General features: G+C 46.8%; 1 protein-coding gene across 3 annotated transcripts in view; it reads left to right on the top strand.

Moving 5' to 3' along the window:
• Positions 1-255: 255 nt before the first annotated feature.
• Positions 256-17733, top strand: part of IRS1 (insulin receptor substrate 1) — a 312856-nt gene continuing 295378 nt past the window's right edge. For all 3 annotated transcript variants that reach the window (XR_007205688.1, XR_007205689.1, XM_048314213.1), the window contains exon 1: positions 256-4890. Coding sequence is in view for 1 of the 3 variants with exons in the window: in XM_048314213.1 (XP_048170170.1) it covers positions 1331-4867 (3537 nt within the window). In the remaining 2 variants the exon portion in view is untranslated. The remainder of the gene's footprint in view (positions 4891-17733) is intronic.

The following is a 17733-nucleotide window of genomic DNA, read 5'->3' as shown; positions in this document are numbered from 1 at the left end:
CCAGGGCTGCGGGTAGGTGGGAGCAGCTCCCCACCCGGCCAGGCCCAAGAGCCGCCACACTGCAGAGGCCGCCGGCGGCGGGTATAAATAACACGACGTTGAATGCCGTCTACGCCTCTTTACTACGCGCCGCGCCCCAGCCCGGCCGCCGCCGCCGCCGCCGTGACGGACAGGCGGCGGCACCAATGGGGGCGCGGCGGCGGCGGCCCCGCGGCCGCGCTGAATGAGGGCAGGGCGGAGGGCGGAGCGGCGGCGCTGGCCGGGAGCCCGGCGGCGGCTCCGGGGATGGTCCACGCACTGGCGCCGTCACGTGTTGTTCTCCTTGGAGTGAGCCTGAGTCGCGGCGGCGGGCGGAGGGGGCTGGACTGGCGAGCGCGGCCCCCGCCGGCTGTTTTGGTGCGGGGCGCCGGGAAACTCCGAGGAGAAGCCGACGGAGAAGGAGCCGCCGCTGCGGTGCCCGCTCCCCCGGTGGGCTGGGGCACGGGAGGGGGCTGCGCCGCCGGCCGCTGAGGCGCTGCCGCCTGGAATGAAGAGGAGGAGGAAGAGAGGATGTTCCTTCGGCACTCGGGCTTGCCTCCCCTCCCGCCGCTGCCGGGCTGCGCCGCGTGTGGAAATGGCACTTTCTCTGCCTAACGAGATGGGACTGAATGGGGTCGCCAGCCTCCTCCGCATGCACAAGCGGGAACAGCAGCCTCGGCGCTGATATTTGGGGAAGGGGGATTGTATTGTGGGCGGCATTTTTTTAAAATTTGTTTTCTCTTTTTGGGGGGAAGGGCGAGAGAGGGGAAAGCAGCGTGTATTTTTGGGTGCAAACCCCGGACTTTGCAAAACAATCTCCGCCCCCGAGAGGATATTTAATCTGCAACAGCGATCGCTGCTCGCGGAGGCAAACTTGAGCCGGGGAAGGGGAGCAGGGAGCGGAGGAAAGGGACCCCCGCCCCGTTCCTGGCCCCGCCGGAGCCCGACCCCTGCGAGGGAAGATGCGTTTCTCATTCCCGGCGGCTGATTTTGGGACGAGACTTTCGTCAGGACTGATCGGGACTGGACTTTTTAAGGACGAGCTTACCCATCTAAGCGCGATTTGGGCATAAACAGCAACACAAACTCTGATTTGGTGCTGGAAGCTGCCTCTGCCACTGAACAGCTGCTCTCACCCTGCTTCTGTCCCTCCCCCGTCCCGTTCTCAAAAGAGGATCCTGAGCTTTTTTTTTTTTTTTTTTAATTGTTGTTGCATGAATTTTATTTTAGGTGGTTGCCTTTCCCGGCTGGATTGGCTGTTTTGGGGTCTTGCAGACTGCGAGCTGCAGTAACAGCTCCACCGCCTCTCATCATGGCCAGCCCCACGGATAATAACGAGGGCTTCTTCTCAGATGTCAGAAAGGTGGGTTACTTGCGCAAACCCAAGAGCATGCATAAACGATTTTTCGTGCTGAGGGCAGCCAGTGAGTCTGGACCTGCCCGGCTGGAGTATTATGAGAATGAAAAGAAATGGAGACACAAGTCAGGGGCCCCCAAGCGCTCCATCCCACTAGAAAGCTGCTTTAACATCAACAAACGGGCTGACTCCAAGAACAAGCACCTGGTGGCCCTCTACACCAAGGACGAGCACTTTGCCATTGCAGCTGACAGCGAACCTGAGCAGGAGAGCTGGTACCAAGCGCTACTGCAGTTGCACAACAGGGCCAAGGGCCACCACCACCTCCATCACCATCACCACCACCACCACAGCGATGTCACTTTTGGAGGCAGCAGCACAGGACTGGGGGAAGCAGGTGAGGAGAGCTATGGTGAGGTAGCCCCTGGTCCAGCTTTTAAGGAAGTTTGGCAAGTAATTCTGAAGCCTAAGGGCCTAGGCCAGACAAAGAACCTGATTGGCATCTACCGCCTGTGCCTGACTAACAAGACCATCAGCTTTGTAAAGCTGAATTCAGATGCGGCTGCTGTGGTGCTGCAGCTGCTCAATATCCGCCGCTGTGGTCACTCTGAGAACTTCTTCTTCATTGAGGTGGGACGCTCAGCTGTCACCGGACCTGGTGAGTTCTGGATGCAAGTGGATGACTCAGTGGTGGCACAGAACATGCATGAAACTATCCTGGAGGCCATGCGAGCCATGAGTGAGGAATTCCGGCCCCGCAGCAAGAGCCAGTCCTCCTCAAACTGTTCCAACCCAATCTCTGTGCCCCTTCGCAGCAGGCACCATGTCAGCAACCCTCCCCCGAGCCAAGTGGGGCTCAGTCGGCGGTCCAGGACCGAGAGTGTCACGGCCACTTCTCCTGCCGGTGGTGGAGGTACAGGTGGCAAACCCAGCTCTTTCCGGGTTCGAGCATCGAGTGATGGGGAAGGCACAATGTCAAGACCTGCCTCTGTGGATGGTAGCCCAGTTAGTCCCAGTGCTAACCGGACTCATTCACACAGACACCGTGGCAACTCCAGGCTCCATCCTCCACTCAACCACAGCCGGTCCATCCCAATGCCTTCCTCACGCTGCTCTCCTTCAGCCACCAGTCCAGTCAGCCTGTCATCCAGCAGCACCAGTGGCCATGGCTCCACCTCAGACTGCCTGTTTCCACGAAGGTCTAGTGCTTCAGTTTCTGGCTCCCCTAGTGATGGTGGATTTATTTCTTCTGATGAGTATGGTTCTAGCCCATGTGACTTTCGCAGCTCTTTTCGCAGTGTAACCCCTGATTCATTGGGACACACCCCCCCTGCCCGAGGTGATGAAGACCTCAACTACATCTGCATGGGAGGGAAGGCCACCTCCTCTTGCTGCAGCCTAGCAGCACCCAACGGCCACTTCATCCCACGAACCTGCCACCCTCAGCAGCAACCCCGCTATCCTAGTACACCCTGCTGTCCTCGAGGTGGTAGTGAGGAGGTTGCCGACTTGGAGAAGGCATTCAGGAAGCGAACTCACTCTGCAGGCACTTCGCCTACCATCTCCCACCAGAAGACACCCTCGCAGTCTTCTGTGGCTTCCATTGAGGAGTACACGGAGATGCTGCCTTCTTACCCCTGTGGCAGCAGCAGGCTGCCCTCCTACCGCCACTCAGCCTTTGTGCCCACTCACTCCTACCCAGAGGAGTGCCTGGAGATGCACCCCATGGACAGTGGCCATCATCGGACCAACCCCACCCCGCACACGGATGATGGCTACATGCCCATGTCACCTGGTGTAGCCCCTATGCCCAGTGGGGGGGGGGGGCCCAAGGGTGGTGACTATATGCCCATGAGTCCTAAGAGTGTGTCGGCCCCACAGCAGATCATCAACCCTGGCAGGGGTGGTCGCCACCCTCCAGCCACAGTGGACTCTAATGGCTACATGATGATGTCCCCCAGTGGCAGCTACTCCCCGGACAACAGCTCTGCGGGCTACGGCAAGATCTGGACAAATGGTTCTGGCCACCACCCAAAACTCTCAGTGGAGAGCAACGAGGGGAAGCTCCCCTGCGGTGGCAGCGACTATATCAACATGTCCCCAGCCAGCGGCTCCACCACCAGCACTCCGCCCGACTGCTACTTCGGGGCTGCGGGGCAGCCGGGGGTTGAGGAGGCGGTCACCGCAGCGCACCACAAACCCATCTACTCTTACTTCTCGCTGCCACGCTCCTTCAAGCACGTGCACCGGCGGGGCGGCAGCAGGCCGGCGGGGGCAGCCGAGCAGGGCAGCCCTCAGCCCCGCATCGCACTCGGCTCCAGCCGCCTCCTTTACGCGACCGAGGACTCGTCCTCCTCCACCAGCAGCGACAGCCTGGGCGGCGGCGGCGGCCCCGAGGGCGGCCCCCCGCCTCAAGCGCAGACCCCGCGCAAGGTGGACACGGCCGTGCAGACCAAGGGCCGCCTGGCGCGCCCCACGCGGCTGTCGCTGGGCGGCCCCAAGGCCAGCACCCTGCCACGGGCCCGGGAGCAGCCCCCCGTGCTGCTGCCCCCGGAGCCCAAGAGCCCCGGCGAGTACGTGAACATCGAGTTCATCGCCGGCGAGAAACCGCCCTTCCCCTCGGCTGCCCTGAACATGGCCCTGCCGCCGCCGGGCAGCGAGGCCGCCGAGGAGTACATGAACATGGAGCCGGGCCCGCCGCGGGCCCCCTGCCCGCCTGGCTTCGCTACCGCGCGGGCGGCCCGGCCTGGCCGGGACTACGTGGCGATGCAGCGGGGGGGTGCCGCGGCCGGCGGGGGCTCCTGCTCGGACTGCGCCGACAGTCCGTCCCCCGGCTCGCCCGCCCGCCTGCTCGGCTACGCCGAGGTGCGGGGGGGCCGCGCCGGCCCCGAAAAGCCCCCGCCGGCGGCCGCCACCGCGGCGTCCCCGGAGCTGCCGCGGCCGCCGGCCGAGCTGGCGGCGGCGCCGCCGCGCTCCTCCTCCCTGCTGGGGGGCCTGGGCGCGGGTAGCGCCTTCACCCGCGTCAGCCTCAGCCCCGGCCGCAACCAGAGTGCCAAGGTGATCCGCGCCGATCCGCAGGGCGGCCGGCGGCGGCACAGCTCCGAGACCTTCTCCTCCACGCCGAGCGCGGCCCGCGGAGCGGTGAGCGGGCTCGGGGCACCCTTCCCCTGCGGCGGCGCGGGGGGCGCCGAGGAGGTGAAGCGGCATAGCTCGGCCTCCTTCGAGAACGTGTGGCTGCGGCCTGGCGCGGGGGAGGCGGCCTCCCGCCGGGAGCCGGGGGCCGCGCCCGCCCTGGAGAACGGGCTCAACTACATCGACCTGGACTTGGTGAGGGACTGCGGCCACCGCCGCCATCACCACCCGCACGGCCCCGCCGAGGCGAAGCAGCCGCTGCCGCCGAAGCCCCCGGGCCAGCAGCGCGGGAGCGGCCACTGCGGCGAGGACCTGAGCGCGTACGCCAGCATCAGCTTCCAGAAGCGGGAGGAGATGTAGGAGCCGGCCGTCCGCCGGGGAAGGTGAGCCGGGACGGAGCGGGACGGGGCGCGGCTCCGCTCGGGAACAACTGCTGGGAGGGGGCTGGGGTCGAGGCTGCTCGTGGCGGTGCCATCCCGAGGGCGGGGGGCGGGCGGCATCGTCCCCCGGGGCAACCATGGGTTAGGGTGGTTTCGTTGAGCCGTTGGCCTCACTGCAGCATGTTTTAGTGGCGGAAGCATCCAGGAACGCAGCATCTCTGCGAGTGTCCAGCCGCTGGCCCGCACCTGCACGGGCTGGAGAGTGCCTCCAAAGCAGGTTTGGATGCTCCTGTTCAGTCGGGCATGCTGTACTGTGCTTACTGTGTTGCCACGTTTTTTGTACCTTTCAGAATTAGCAGTGCTTCAAAAGTGTGTGGGAGAGGGGTGTGAAAGCGAGTTACCTCTAGTATTGGGCTGGAAACAGGAAACTTCTAGTGTAATCCTGGTTTGGTCAGTAATCATCCCGCTTGTGGCTAAGGGTGGAGTAGTGAACCGTGCTAACACGTGCACGTCTAAGGGCATCTACCTCATGGGGCTGTGACCAGCATTAATTCAGTTTTGTTGGAAGGTGCTTTGAGTTTGAAAACAGACTTCAAAGCGTTTAGAGCATTGTATCTATCACTTGTGTTTCAGTTGATACTGTGTGGCTGTCCCACACTCACAACAGTGTTACAAACAGCACAAAAAATGAGCACTATGAACTGTGTTTTTGGCATTGATTGATGTGTTCTGTTTCTTCCTGAAGCTTTTAATTTTTAATTCGATAAAAACTTCTGCCAGGTTGTTGCATGTTGATTACAGACATGTAAGATGAGTAGGAGCCTTGTTGGAAGCAGTGGGATGTTTCTGTTGAGTGGGAACTTCATGCAGCCCATAACAATGTATCTCGTTAGGAGCTCACAGAGTACAGCGCCCCTGTGTTAAGTCCTTTCATGAAAGGTAAAGAGTGTTTTGTTTTTGTGTAGACAAGTACTGGCAGGTAGTTATCTAGTAAATTTTGTCACTCAATTTTAGCAGTTTCCTACATACCTGAGCAGCAGCAATCACAGTAGTTGAAGCAGTTACTATGAATATATGCAATGACATTAGGGGGTGAATCTCATACCACTGTTTGCATCATCTCAGTATTTGTGTTGCCTGTTGGCCTCGCTGAAGGGAACACTGAGGGCTGGTGTTGGTGTGATGCCTGAGATATGTTTTTCATTTTTAGGTGTTTTGAATCCTTATAACCTGAACAAAAGCAAAATAGTCTCTTCACATTTGCTACTTTGTACTTACTGCTGTTGCCCATTAGAGCAAAGCAATATTAAGTGTTAGTCTTACATGATCTATGAATACCAGGTTAATTTGAAAGTTCAAGGTAGGACTTAAGATCAGTGCAAATATTGCTGGTCTGGTTCAAGTGGTAGCTGGTAGGCAATGGTAATTTTTGTGGCTTTCTGACAGGACTGTGCTGACTGTCACCATACATTATTTGTGACCAAATGTACACAAATTTACACAGCCACACCTTTTCTCAGTTCTGGCATGTGCTTGTAAGAGCCCTGTTTTTGCAGATGGATCTTGTTACCCTGGGAATCCATATCTGCTTAGGACAGCATTGTTGTGCATTCTTCAGGAGGGGATTTTTGCCAGAGGATGCAATGTGTTCTGCAGTTAAGTCACTTAGCTGGGAGCATTACTGTTCCCTCCCACCTGTGTGGTGATGAGATTGGGGAGTAAGTGTGAGAAAAGATCTTTGGTCAGTGTGGGAGTAAATAATGAATATATGAAGGGTATAAGAAGGCAGGTCTGGTGGGGAGCAGTGCCATAACTACTTGCTTAAAGTTTTTTTCCAAATGCACTGCTTTCATTTTGCTGTGGACAACTTGTTTAATTGAACTGTGTGTCACTTTTAACATAAAAGCTGTGGCAATGCTCTCTATGGTGGTGTTAGGTAGATACCTGCTGTGATTATGCTGTTCAGTGAAAGATTAGGATGTGGAAGACCTGATAAAAGAACTGGCTGAAAAATATTATGCAGATATTTTTAAGGGCAGCATTGTGAAAAGGTAGCGTGTAATAGAGTCATTGCTGTTTGAAGTTGGTTCTTATTTCCCAAAATTAGGATTGGATTGAGGAGGCACAGCTTCTTCTTGGAGGCAAGGGAAGAATCAGGTTGTAATTATATGGGGAGTTTGAGCCATGGCTATTCCTTCTCCCTACACACTATAAAGCTTTGTTGGTTGCTTGTAGCTTTCTCAGACATTAACCCTTGGGACTCTTATTTCCCAGGCTGGATTTCTTGCCATAAAATGAAACTTTCCTTGCAAAGTTTAGCCCAACTATCTCATCTCTTGAGCGTGCTAAGGAAAGAGACCCAACAATGTTTTGTTCATACTCAACCGTTCTTACAGCTATTTTTTGACATATGTTTGTACCTTTTTTGCTTTAGACATAAAAGTTCGGTTTGGCAGAAGAATTGTTCCATGTAGGTTGTACCTTATGTCATTCCTAAGAAAACCTGCCTGGAGCTGAATGATTTATGAGACTGCTTGCACATGCCTGAAAAAGCTGTTGAGCACCTTCAGTTAAACCGTTCACCTGAAAACTCCACATGCAGTAAAGGTGCTCCAGTTCCCCAAAGCTTTGCCTGCCTTTCCCAGTGAGCAGTAGAGTGGGCTGTGCCTCCTTGGCCACCTTCCCTTGTGCTCCTTCTGGCAGCTGAGGCTGTTCAGGCTGCAGCTGAGAGTGGGGAGGGTTGTGGTTGTGGTTTGTCCTGTTGGTGTCCGAGCAAGCGAAAGATGAAGGAAAAGCTACTTCATGTGTTTGCAGGTACAGCAGAGAGGAGAAAACGTCTGGAGCTGGGAAGGGAAAGGTGAAGCTGCAGGTATCACAACAAGGGTTGGGGAAGGCTGCACTAAGTACTCTTGCTTTACCTTCCATCTCTTTCAAGGGATATTATTTACACTTTTAATCTCAGAAATGCCAAAGGGACTGCATATGCTTTTTTTTTCTCCATAGAGCAATCTTCCACCCCACCCCAAAGGCTTAAACTATCTGGATAACTTGTTTCATCCATTCTGGAATTTTCTGTTGTTGCAGTCTACAAGACAATGACGCCAAATGTTGGCTGTTCATCTCCTAATGGGTAAAATGATTGTTGCTGCTTTGATGCAAACTAGCTGACTACTGTCCTTTTCCCTGCTCCCCTGTCCTTCCCTCCCAGCTGCCTCTAAGTTGTTCAGGCATTAGATTCTGAAGTATTTATAGTCTCTTTCAAGTATAATTATTTCTCTAACATTAAGGATACTGGCTGAAATAATCATGTTGTTTCTCAAATTTAATTGAAAAACATCTCTCTCTCACCCACAGCATTCCTCTACACTTTCCAATCCCACTGCCTTCCCTGTCATATATTCTTGGCTGTTTCCAAACATCTGGCCCTGCCCTAGCTCTCTTCTTTTTTTGCTGTTAGTTTCAGTGCAGTTCTAAACTTTTACCTCTACTCTAGAGAACTGGGTACTGTTGTGTGTGTCTAGCCTAGCTGGTGACTCTTTGGTGCTTGGATCCTCTGATGAGTGGATTTTGTGCTGTAGCTGGAAGGCCATGTTGCTGCAGTTGCCAAGTTGTGCTGGGTAACACCAGCCCATGACATGGAAAAATCAAGGGGAGAGAGCAGTGTAGCCCTAAGGTGTTTTCCTCCTGCTTAGAGTTTTGCATGCACCGATGTGGTGGGCTGGCCCTGGCTAGACACCAGGTGCCCACCAGAGCCACTCTCACTCTCCTCCTCAGCTAGACAGGGGAGAAAAAAATACAACAAAAAGCTTGTGAGTCAAGATAAGGGCAGGGAGAGATGACTCATCAGTTACTGTCATGGGCAAAAAACTCAACTTGGGCAAATTAGTTTTATTTATTACCAATCAAATCAGAGTAGGATAATAGGAAATAAAACTAAATCTTAAAACACTTTTCCCTCACCCCTCCCTTCTTCCTGGGCTTAGCTTTACTCTCCATTTCTCTACCTCCTCCCCACAGCAGCACAGGGGTATGAGAATGGAGGTTTTGGCCAGTTCATTGCATGTTGCTGCTTCCTCTGCAGAGTAGTTTCCACGGATATCCACGCTGGTCTCAGATATCCTCACTCCTCTCTCCGGCTGCAGTTGTGCAGGTTTTATTCCTGTTCCTAAATACATTATCCCAGAGGTGCTGCCACTGCCAGTGATGGGCTTGGCCTTGGCCAGCAGCAGATCCATCTTGGAGCTGGCTAGCACTGGCTCTGTCACACATGGGGGAAGCTTTCAGCAGCTTCTTGGAGGAACCAGCCCTGTAGCCCCCCGCTGCCAAAACCCTGCACACAAACCCAAGACAGCAAGTGAGCAAATGTTGTGGATATGCTGTGGATCCTGCTTTTGGGGTTGCTGTGAAAAGGCTCCTCAAGTGAGCAGGGGTTTTGAAGACAAACCGTTGATAGCTTGTGTTCTGAGTATATAGTCAAAAAATATTCCGAAAAGGAAACCATTAGATCTTGGCTCTGGAGAAACAGGAAATGCTGTAGTAGGATGTAGAATGAATCCAGGTATCCTGCTTTGATCTCCAAAGCTTCAAAGCTTCGTTTCCATTTTGTTGATGACTCTGAGAACTCCTGAATGTAAGTGCTAATAACACTGAATAGAATATGTGTAGTGTAAGCAAGTGGTAACTTGGCTCACTCGAGCTTTGATGCTGACTGTTTCACCCGCTGCATGGGTGTTTTGGGGTTTTATGGTGATGTAAGAAAATGGAAAACAGTACAATGGGAATGCAGCACAAGGTTGTTAGACCTTTCGCTTGTTAAAGCAAAACACTTCTAAGGGTAGAACTAAACGTGTGTGGTTCTTAGGAAAATACACAATGGTAAACAGAAAATTAGTCATGTCATTCTTGTACTATATACTTGGGTTTTACTTTTGTTGGGACACTGCTCGCCTTTTAAATTTATTTCTTTTATCGTTTTCAATAGTTGTGTTCTTTTTCTCAAGTTAAAAACTTAAGGTGGAACAACAGAAACAGCAATTCATAAAATCATAGGATATCCTGAGTTGGAAGAGACCCACAAGGGTGCCAAAACAAGACTTGTACAGTTAAATTAAGTTTCTAGGGGCATGTTGTTTCCAGAACTGAAGAACAGAACTTTCTGTAGTTTTGGGTCAGCACCAAGGTAAATATCAGCATATTATGTAAGTTTTCTATGCTTTGTGGGTATTACTGTAGACAAATCAGTACATTTCTTACTGTATGCACACACCAGTTTTCCCCCATACCTAATTATTTGCCAAAATTGAGCCTGTGTCTCCACATACTTGCATATTTGCAGTTCTCCTGTTTAACAAGACCACAAGCTTATAATTAATGGCTTTGGGTGTTTCTCTTCTGTTTTCCTGGCTTAAAAACTGAAACAGAATGATTTATAAACAAATTCATATGATTATGAGGTACTACCTGGACATGTTTAGCACATGGTTTCCACATATAGTTAATGTTTAAACTGGTTTTTGAATGTGGTTTAAATTTGAAAATGAAACAGGACATTATAGGGTGAGGATGATGCTGATTTTTAATAGCAACTGTAGGGAGATCATAAATTTCCTTAGATAACACTTGTAAATAGAGAATTACAGCTCTTAAATAAAATGTAGCAAGCAGCTGTGGAGTAGGAATGTTATTTGACCAATATCTTCAGTATGTTGCATTGTTTCAGGAATACTTTATAATAGCTAAAATTTTTATATTCATTAGGACTGTACAATTTTAATGACTTCATAAATACATGAGTGGAAGTACTGAAAGTAAATGTACTTGAATATTCTTTTGAACAAGTAACTGTATAATAGCTTGTTTGTGAAGAAAGTGGGTTTTTTTTCTAGTTTATTGAAGCTCTGAAAGTGAATCTGTTCAGTACTGATTATTATGTGAATAAAGTCACATAAGCTTTAAAAAATAATTTTGGTGTCCAGTGATATGGAAGAGAAATAGATACTATTTTCCAAAACTAATCTGATTTTAGGTTTAACCTCTGTGCCAAGTTTCAGTGAAAACTAATTACTGTGTTTGATTGACAGAGTTATGAAATACTCTTAAGAGATGAGAGGAAAAAGGAAGGGAAAGTTGTTCATGGGACCTGTGCTGTGACTAGAAGAGAGACTGGGGGTTGCTGACATGAGATAATGGGGAACTTGAGGTACAGGCTGGGGAGCACTTGCAGAAACTGGTATGGGAAGGAGATGGGAATGAAAGAGAAATTACTTGGGAGACGCAGAAACTATGGCAGGATGATGCAAGAGAGAATTGCAAGGTGTTTGTGATGTGAGGGGAATTGGGATGGTGATGTTTGAGAGGATGAGTATAGAGAAATGTGGAGAGCCTGGATATACACAAAGAGTTTGTTCTAGAGGTGCTATTTTTGTATGGTGCTGCAGTTTTCTGAAGGTGTTTTTACTTCTGTATTTTTCTTTTGATCTTTATTACAGGGATGGACACTCTGCTTGGGAAGCACATGTGTTCCTTACTTGTTATTGGATTTTATTTTTTTATTTTTTTTTTTAGTATTTGGATGTTCTGCTGACCTTAATAAGATGATTTGCTTAGTAAGGCAAGCAGAATTTACCTCCAGCTCTTCTTTCCTGCTTTGTCTTGTAGTATTTCTGTCACAACCATAGCAGTAAACCACAGGTACAAATCTGAATTAAGTAGAAGATAAATAAGAATGAGTGAATTTTAACATTAAAAACCCCTTGATTTTATAAAATACATACAACAAAAGAAGAACTATATTCACACAGGATTTTTTTAACCTCCAGCATTTTCTTCTTTACCGTCTACTACTTGGACAGTTATAAATTTGATTTGGGTTCATTAGTTTAATAATTTGTCTTATGGATTAGTAAGTATAGATTCTCTTACTTTTTTTTTAACATGTAAAGAATATATTGTAAAAGAAAAATTCAAATGACAAAACTATTGTGGCTTGTTACAGCAGATCTTGTGGTTTTCATTTCATGGTAAGAGCTGCAACACAAATATATTAATACTAACAAATATGTCTAAATTCCCAACTTGTCAGATTGCTAAAAGCTGGCTTTTGGTCATCTGTACATGATCTCATGTGTTAGAGTACCTGTTTGTAAACGTGAATAGCATTATTCTATTTTTATATAATTCTGGACCTTTGATGAATTGTGATTGTGACGATTATTATTTTGACTACATGAAATAGAGATAGTAAAGGAGAGATGTTGGTAACTTAAAGAAAAAAAGGAAGATTCACGAGTTTAACAGCTTTACTCTTTGCTTACAGAAATGATGGGAAATTTAATAAAAGCCAAGGTGTGAACAGATAAAGGAGATTTAAATAAGCCTGGCACTCTTAACTAACTAAAAGATGTCTTGATATATGTCTTTCTGATCATGTCTGACATATCTAGGTCATGTTCTCTGAAGACTATTATTAGAGATTTAACCTTGGGTAATTGTGAAGTGTATTTTCTTCAGAGTAATTTTTGATCAGGTAGATGAGACAGTGGAAATTTGTGTGTGTTCAAGTGCTTGTAATAATTTGGGAGTCTAGTTAGAAGATCTGGTGTCAGCCACTTGAGCTGGAAGGTGAAATGTACTGTTCTGTGGTGTATCACAGAAGATTGACCTGTGCACATTTTGTCAACTGTTGTAAAATTCTATTTTTTTGGAAGCTGGGTATGTGGAAGAAACGACCTGTTAAATTTTCAAATAAGACACGCTTCAGGAGGATGGTGTGCACTTACAGCTGGTAGAGCTGTTGAAGTGTACTTGCACGTTTGAACTCTCTGATGATATGTTATATAATGGAGGAACGTAGAGTCTGGGAATATCTACAGCTTTAATTGATTGTGTTTCTTCTTCTGTCTCAGCCCATCCCCTCCAGCCTGTATAGGCTGGACATTTTTAACCCATTAGGGCACATGCTTTCTTCAAAATACAGAATCTGTGTGAATAGAAAAAATGGGAATTACCTGGCAGCCTTGGTTCCTGTCTAGTTTCAGCAGTCTGTCTTTCAGTGTGATGCACAAGTACTTGTTAAGACATAACTATAGGGTAGGAACTCCATAAGCTGGATTTGCCAGTCAATAAAATACTTAAGTAGTCTGTGCACGGGAGCTTTCCTTCAGTGGCACAGTTCCCTGAAGGAATAAAGAGCTTGAAGCTGGAGTGGAGGAGACTAAGCCAGTCTGATCGTATGGGTTCCTTCTGCCCTTACTTCACTGAACTGTACCATTAAAACCAAACCAAAACAAACCCTCCCATCATCCTCCTCACAAGATACTGCATGCCTGTACATCACCAGTAACATTCATGTAGATGCTGTGCCCAGGGTTGTGTGTCTTGATTGAGAGAGTAAAAGAACCTCAGGAAGCGTACATGGGAGGTAGAAGATTGAGTTTGTTTCTCCTCTTACAGCACATCTCAGCTGGGGTCTTCTGTTTGTCAGTTTGTGAGTGACTACAAAGGAATGGAAGGGAGGTGGGGAGCTTCAAACACCGTGGTTGGAGCTGTGACTTGTTTCAGGTCTGACCTGAGCTTCCTGTGCTGTGTGAGAGATGCAAAGACATCTCGAGTGGCAGCTGATGTGTGTCAGTGAGGGAATCTTTTAGATTAAAACATTGGATGGTAATTAATCTTCAGCCAGCTGGCCTTCATTTTGAAGAGAAGATTGCTATGTTAGGAAAGAGAATTTTAATCTCTAGAGAGCAGGATACATGTGACAGGGGAGATGTTTTGGCTTCAGAGACAAACTTGGAGCTTGGAAGCTTTCTGTATGTGCTGCAGGGGAGTGCTGGTGTCCAAGTAAGTGATGCTTAGGCACTTTGCTGAAATACCTTGAAAATTGCTAGAGCAAGGAGACATTGGTCCTCCAGTAATTCCCTGTTTGGTTTGATGGTTCCTGTGCAAGTGATGGACAAGGTGTTTGGGAGTCACTGTCAGCTGTGATGCTAGAGCCTTCACACAGATATTAAAATAGGAGAAATACAGAAGCTCCTCTCTTTCCTGGAGAAGGTGCAGGTGCAACCATGTCCTTTGCTGCGCCTGCCATGTCATAGGGCTGGTAAAGTCTGCAGCCTTCCCTGCATGGTACAATGTGCTTTTTCACAGTACTTGGTCTCTGTGGTGATACCCAGAGAAATAAAGGTTGGGTACTTTGCTGAAATGATGGTGGCTGTTCCACTTCTGACTCATGCAGGCACTCTAGGTAAGTGATGGTGGCGTTGGCTGAGTGGTCTCTGAAAAATGGGATTAATTTTCATTTTCTCAGAAAAGTTTGTGGTGTCATAATTACTGATTCCTCTCCTGCAATTCCTCATCACAATTTCTGAATTACTGGATACTTCAAAAGAGCAAATGTGGCATTTATGGAGCAGAATGATACATAATAATGAGGACATAAACTAACAAGTTGTTTACTTAACTGAGGGTAAGACAATGTTATCTTACTTCTTTTCTTATTTTGGAATTTATCCACAAAGATTTTCCTTTCATAGTACAGTTGTGTTTCCTGGAAATGACCAACAGCAGGTAGCTCAGCTGCACAGTGCTTGAAAGAGGTAGGACAGCTCAGCTTGCTACAGGGTTCAAAATAACTCTTAGATGTCAGTAAGGTAATGCATTCCTTATTTTGGTGGAAATGAAGATCTGTACCATGGCTACATGAAGGGAAAAATGAGCAACACTCAGCTTTTTGCAGTGATGGTAAATTCAAGCGGAACCACTTTCATTTGGGGAAAGTGAAAATGACTAATTGAAATCCTTAGGAGGACAAAAAGATATTTTAGACAGGTGGAAACTGCATTGTTAAAATTGAAAAAATTGCCTCTCTTTAACCTGCTACATTTACCCTGTTTCTCTTTTTGACTTCTTTGCTTGCAAAGCACAGGTACACTCTATCGTCCCTTCATGCTTTGCTATGTTACCGTATTTTTAGCATTTGGTCCATTTTTCTGTGTTGAAGATCACAGTTGAATTTTTTTTTCTTAATAGTGTCACTATTAAACTATAAACTACAAAATAAAAAATACTTCTTTCCCTTAAAAAAAAAAAGGGAAATGCAGGAGTACTAAATAGCTAGTTGCTTGATTGCATATATAAAATGAAATACAGGTAAGGAAACCTTAGCTTAGGTGTACTGAAAACTGTTGCAAACAAAGGAGATTTTTTTTCTACTGTGCGGGGTTCAGGAATCCCAAAAAGCAGGCTGGCTGGCACATCTGGGGGTAGGGTCCTGCAGGAGCTTTGGGCAGATGTAACCAGCTTGCCTTACTAAAAAGGTAAGCTCACCTTGGCTGCCTTCACTCTCATCTGCCTGCTCCAGTTTCAGTGTGCTGGTTCCATACCAGTAAATGGTAACTGTAGTTAGGCTGGCCTATTCTTTAGTAACTGTTTATATTTCTTAATTTTACACATAATGGCATTCAGATTTCTGAGAAACATCAAAATAAAATGTATAAAGGGGAATCTAGTTTATTTAGGAAGCTATGTTGAAAACTGTAAATATTTTTTCTTGTTGAAAGTTACTATTTGTTCTATTGTCAGTATTTTGGAAATAATCTTGTATTTTGTTGACTTTATCATTACCTTGTGAGCATGATGCATAATGTTCTGAATGTCTTGGATATCTTGATATGGGTGGATAGCCATGTGTGATTTACATCTATCTTACCAGTTTGAGATCAAAACAGAGGCAGATGAAACTAAATAGAAGAGCAGTGATGGAAGCCAAACAGCTCCAAATCATCCCTTTTCATTTTCCAGTTGCTGTGCATACTCCCTCCTTTCACAGCTGCTTCTTGGGAGCAAAAGTTAAAGAACGGGTGCACTGTGTATGAACATTGTACTTCAAACATGTAAATGGTGAACTTTACTCTTCAAGGGATTAACATAGCTGATCAATTCATATGCAAGGCAGTATTGAATCCTTTAAACAATTTAAGAGTTCTTAAAAGTGAAACAAATCTCTCAAATGTATTTAATTATTTTCTGTATGAAACTTCTTTCTCGAGCAAGCTCTAATAGAAGGGAAAAGCCCTTCTGAAGGTGTGCAGGCATGTAGCTAGGGCATGTTTTTTCAGGCCTTTGAACTAGGTTAGGAATGTGTCTCAAGATGGAAGAATGAATAGTTACTTGGTGCTTTTAGCCTCCGGGCTTGAAACTCGCAAGAGGAATGTAATTGTGTCTTCAAAGCCTGTTTCACACAAGCCTTTGTTGAGCAGGAACTTGGAGAGTCTTTGTATTATCATGCACACAACAAAAAGAGCCAGCCACCCAATTTGATCTAATTGGGCGGCAGTGGTGAGATGTTTCTTCAGTAGGAAGGCTCTGGAAAATGGGGTGCATATTTTTAATTAGGAAATACCCTTCAGAGTGAAGGGATTGCCTACACAGACATTTACCAGCTTGCTAAAACTAATTATACTAATGCAATTCCCCATATGCACATCCCCTCTTTTTCCCTCTTCCCTATGTAGTGCTTTCCCAGGAAGAGAGCAAATATTTACATTTCTTTTAAATTCTGTTTTGGCCCTGAGGTGGTGGTAGCACATCCCTGGAGAAGGCAAGCTGAGTTTGAGAAAGTGGGGTGTTTCAGGTTGAAGTAATTTTTGTCTTGCTTTCTCAAAAATAAACCTGTATTCAGGACTAAATATGCTGTAATATACTACCTAAATTAAGACAGAACTTTCACTCAATGTAACTACCAAATGTTTTGAGGAAATAAACCCATTGCTCTAGTGAACATGAGTGGGGTTTGAAGTGCTAAAACCTCATTTTTCAGAACAGCAGCTGCTTCAGTAGATACCCAGAGAAATGTATTTTCGTTTTAGTGTGAGTAGCCTAATGTTTATTCAAAACTGAATGAAATCAACAGAAAAGATTGGAAAACAGCTTTCATTTCTTAAGTTTTTTAGTAAAAAAACCCAAAGAACTGTACAAAATCGGAAATTTTGAATTCCACAGTAGCCAAATTTTCACCTCCTAAAGAGAGATGAGGCTTTATAAAAAGGAAAAATTGTCTTTAAATGCAGCATTTATTTTGTTAAGTAACTTCCTTATGTGTTTTGGGATTTTGTTTGTTTTCATTCTGTTTTTCATTCAAACAGGGCTTGAAAAGTCATAATATAAAATTTAACCAGCTACTAAATAGTGACCTGTGTTGGTCATTAATTTCTTGTCAAGAATCTGCATAAATATACACTAATAGTACTGTCTAACTAGGGACTATATTAAATGCTAAATTGAAAGGTTATATTGCAGATCATCATGATTTAGTGGTTATTGGTGTTTGAGAATGACCATTAAGGACATTAAAAAAAAGTTTCCTTATTTGCTAATCTAAATTTGATTATTTTAATCACTTTAATTTGAATTAATCCACCGTGAAGCTAAATGTCAGTATCTACATGATAGTTAAATGTATTTGAACTGATATGATCATGCAGAAACGAAGTGTAGGCACAGAAAAGACCTGGTTACAGAATGTTGCCTGATCCAGAAGAGCAGGAGCAGACAATCCATGAAATGATAGGAAGTTGGGTGGGGGAGAGGAGAGGGCAAAACCACAAGTACAGAAAAGTGGTGGTTAAATGCATTGAAGAATAAGAGTGATAGGCATGCTGTGTAAATTGGCCAGCCCCTGGGTCTTCTGTAAGAGAAGTTTCACAAGATTAGAGAAAGTTGTGTAGGAAGGGGTACAGGGGCTGAGTGAGCAGAAAGAGAAATTGGAATAATGCCGGGAAGCTCAGATTTCAGTTGATGTAATTGGGCTTTAATGGCTTGAATGATTCATAATCTCTTAGCTTGATAGGC

Source organism: Corvus hawaiiensis, chromosome 10, assembly GCF_020740725.1.
Source record: "Corvus hawaiiensis isolate bCorHaw1 chromosome 10, bCorHaw1.pri.cur, whole genome shotgun sequence".
Lineage (NCBI taxonomy): Eukaryota > Metazoa > Chordata > Aves > Passeriformes > Corvidae > Corvus > Corvus hawaiiensis.
The sequence above is the reverse complement of the archived record's forward strand: the minus strand, read 5'-3'. Positions and strand labels throughout refer to the sequence as shown.